Source organism: Sinocyclocheilus rhinocerous, unplaced genomic scaffold, assembly GCF_001515625.1.
Source record: "Sinocyclocheilus rhinocerous isolate Xijiao unplaced genomic scaffold, SAMN03320098_v1.1 scaffold2886, whole genome shotgun sequence".
NCBI lineage: Eukaryota > Metazoa > Chordata > Actinopteri > Cypriniformes > Cyprinidae > Sinocyclocheilus > Sinocyclocheilus rhinocerous.
In genome coordinates, this window is record NW_015651492.1 from 47,768 (window position 1) to 49,949 (window position 2,182).

The 2,182-nt window shown below is 34.7% G+C and overlaps 1 protein-coding gene across 2 annotated transcripts in view; it reads left to right on the forward strand.

Moving 5' to 3' along the window:
* Window positions 1–739: 739 nt before the first annotated feature.
* Window positions 740–2,182, forward strand: part of LOC107712904 (uncharacterized) — an 11,009-nt gene continuing 9,566 nt past the window's right edge. The window contains exons 1-2 of one of the 2 annotated variants that reach the window (XM_016518296.1): window positions 740–792; window positions 1,497–1,631. In XM_016518296.1, the coding sequence (XP_016373782.1) occupies window positions 1,547–1,631 (85 nt within the window). In that variant the 5' untranslated portion in view covers window positions 740–792; window positions 1,497–1,546. Of the gene's footprint in view, window positions 793–1,014; window positions 1,042–1,496; window positions 1,632–2,182 lie in introns of those variants that run through there. The other variant, XM_016518297.1, reaches the window with a different exon arrangement.

Below are 2,182 nucleotides of genomic sequence, written 5' to 3' on the forward strand. Positions count from 1 at the left end.
TCGAATTTGGAACATAACTCATTTAGACACAAGGATTTAATTTTATACCAATTTTAGAGTAAAATCTGTTATGTAAAATATTTATTATAAATAGAATAAAATAAAATTAATATAGTGCATTTTCTTTACAGTAAATTTAAACTTCCATAACGTTTTGATACTTACATTTTTTTGAAAATAATTCAATTTTTGCGATAATATGCTGATTTTCTTCTTTAAAAAGAGACTGACCTTATGTCTGTATTCCAAAGTGTTCATAAATTACATCAATTTAAGTTTGGATAGTGCACCTGCATCATAGACTGTATAAAAACATGGACGTAGTGTCCGTGACGTCACCCGTAGATTTCCGAAGAGCGTTTGAGAGAGCGGGAGGTTGCCGCTTGACCTGCATGCCTATTTTAAAAAATGGGGGGTGACAGTTAAGGGGTTAAGAGTAAGCACTGGGGTCCACCCTAATTCACCAAAGTTCACTCAATTGAAAATTTCTGGCTTCGCTACTATCTGCCTGTTTTGTTTGCCATTTCTTCACGGCTACAAATAACTAAAATGAAATAATTGAAATTAGAAACCAGTTTTTACATCAGTAAACAATGTGTATTTAAATATGAATTTCTCTAAGAAATAAACCCTGATTTACCCTGACATATATTTTATTGTTTGCCTGTATGTGTAAATTTCACCGCACTTTTTGTGATTTTACACTGCAGCTTGTGAGCGGGACTTTTATTCTGGGCTGGTGGTGTGACGTCATAAGGCTCCGCCGCGCTGCTGCGATTCGGCTGAAGAAAGGTTTGTGTTTTTAACAATTGAAAGTTTTTAAATATATGCAAACTGTTCAGTCCGTTTTATAGGTTCTTTCACAGGCGCTGTAAAACTAAGCAGTCTTTATTTAATATAATATTGCAATACTTTATCTAAAATTAATGATCGTTGTTTTGTGTAAGTAAAGCGCATGCATCCATGAGTAACAGAAAAGGCGCGTCTCATTTCGCTCCATATTTTGTGAAGCAGTTTATCGTAAACATGAATTCAGCGCTGGTAAGTAGTGATAGGACATGGGCTTTTCGAAAATTCGAGTCAATTGAACCAAATGCTTCGCGAAATGATTCACTGTTTTGCGCTCGAATCACTGCACACTGAGGACACCTGGTCAAAATAGTGTAAATGCAGCATGCTTTCACAAACAAATGGCAAACGTTTTAATGAAAGTGCAGTCTCTTAAAGTGTAATCTCTTCTTAGCTTCAAATAATTAAATACAAATATAAACCATAACTAAACATGAAGAGACTGTAAAATTTGTGTTCTTTTTTTATTAGAAGTGCTGGTTTATTATTATTTTTTGACTTTTTTTTAAACTTAATCGGGCCTTACCAGTGCGCTGACTACTAAATTAGGGAGCTGACCGAAGCACACCCAGAGATTTAGTTTGGTTTCATGTTTGTTTCTGCTATTTATGCTTCTCTTAAACTTGATTATGTTTCCAAACACACAGAAAAGCTCTGGTTGAAGTAACTGAGATCCATGTGACGCACTATTAAAAAGATGGCGTTTATTAAAGTGGAGAGCGAAGACATGATGATTGAAGAAGCATTCAGAGTCAAACATGAAGATCCCGAGGCACAAACAGGTTGGTTTTGATTCTCAAAGCTGAACTCAGCCATTTGATCCTTATTAAAATGTTGTGTTATACAGAAATGAATGATATTTTTTGAAGAATGTCATATGAGCGTCCTAATTAAAGCGGATTTATTTTGATATTGAGTGGGTTGGCTGGTGTGGACCGACATGTTGAGATCACATGAGCAGTCGAATACTAATGCTGCCTTTAAGTGTGTTTGAGATCTTATTTCCAAGTTGGGCATTTGGTATTATGACTTGTCATGCTTTTCAGTGTTGCCAAACCCCTCCCTCAGAAAATCTCTAGAACCACCCTCAAAAGTCTCCATTTTTCACAAAAAGTCGCCAAATATGAAAACAAAGTAAATACAGGTAAATTTGGTAAAGGTAAAGGAAGTAAATATATATATATACTTTACAAATGATAACAGAATAAAAAATATAACAAAAAATTCTGAAGTGAAATTAGGAAATGCTTGTGATCTGCAAGCACATCAAACATGATGGAAATGATGGAAAGACACAAAAGACACATAATGTTGGGAATTTGTTTTATGAGTC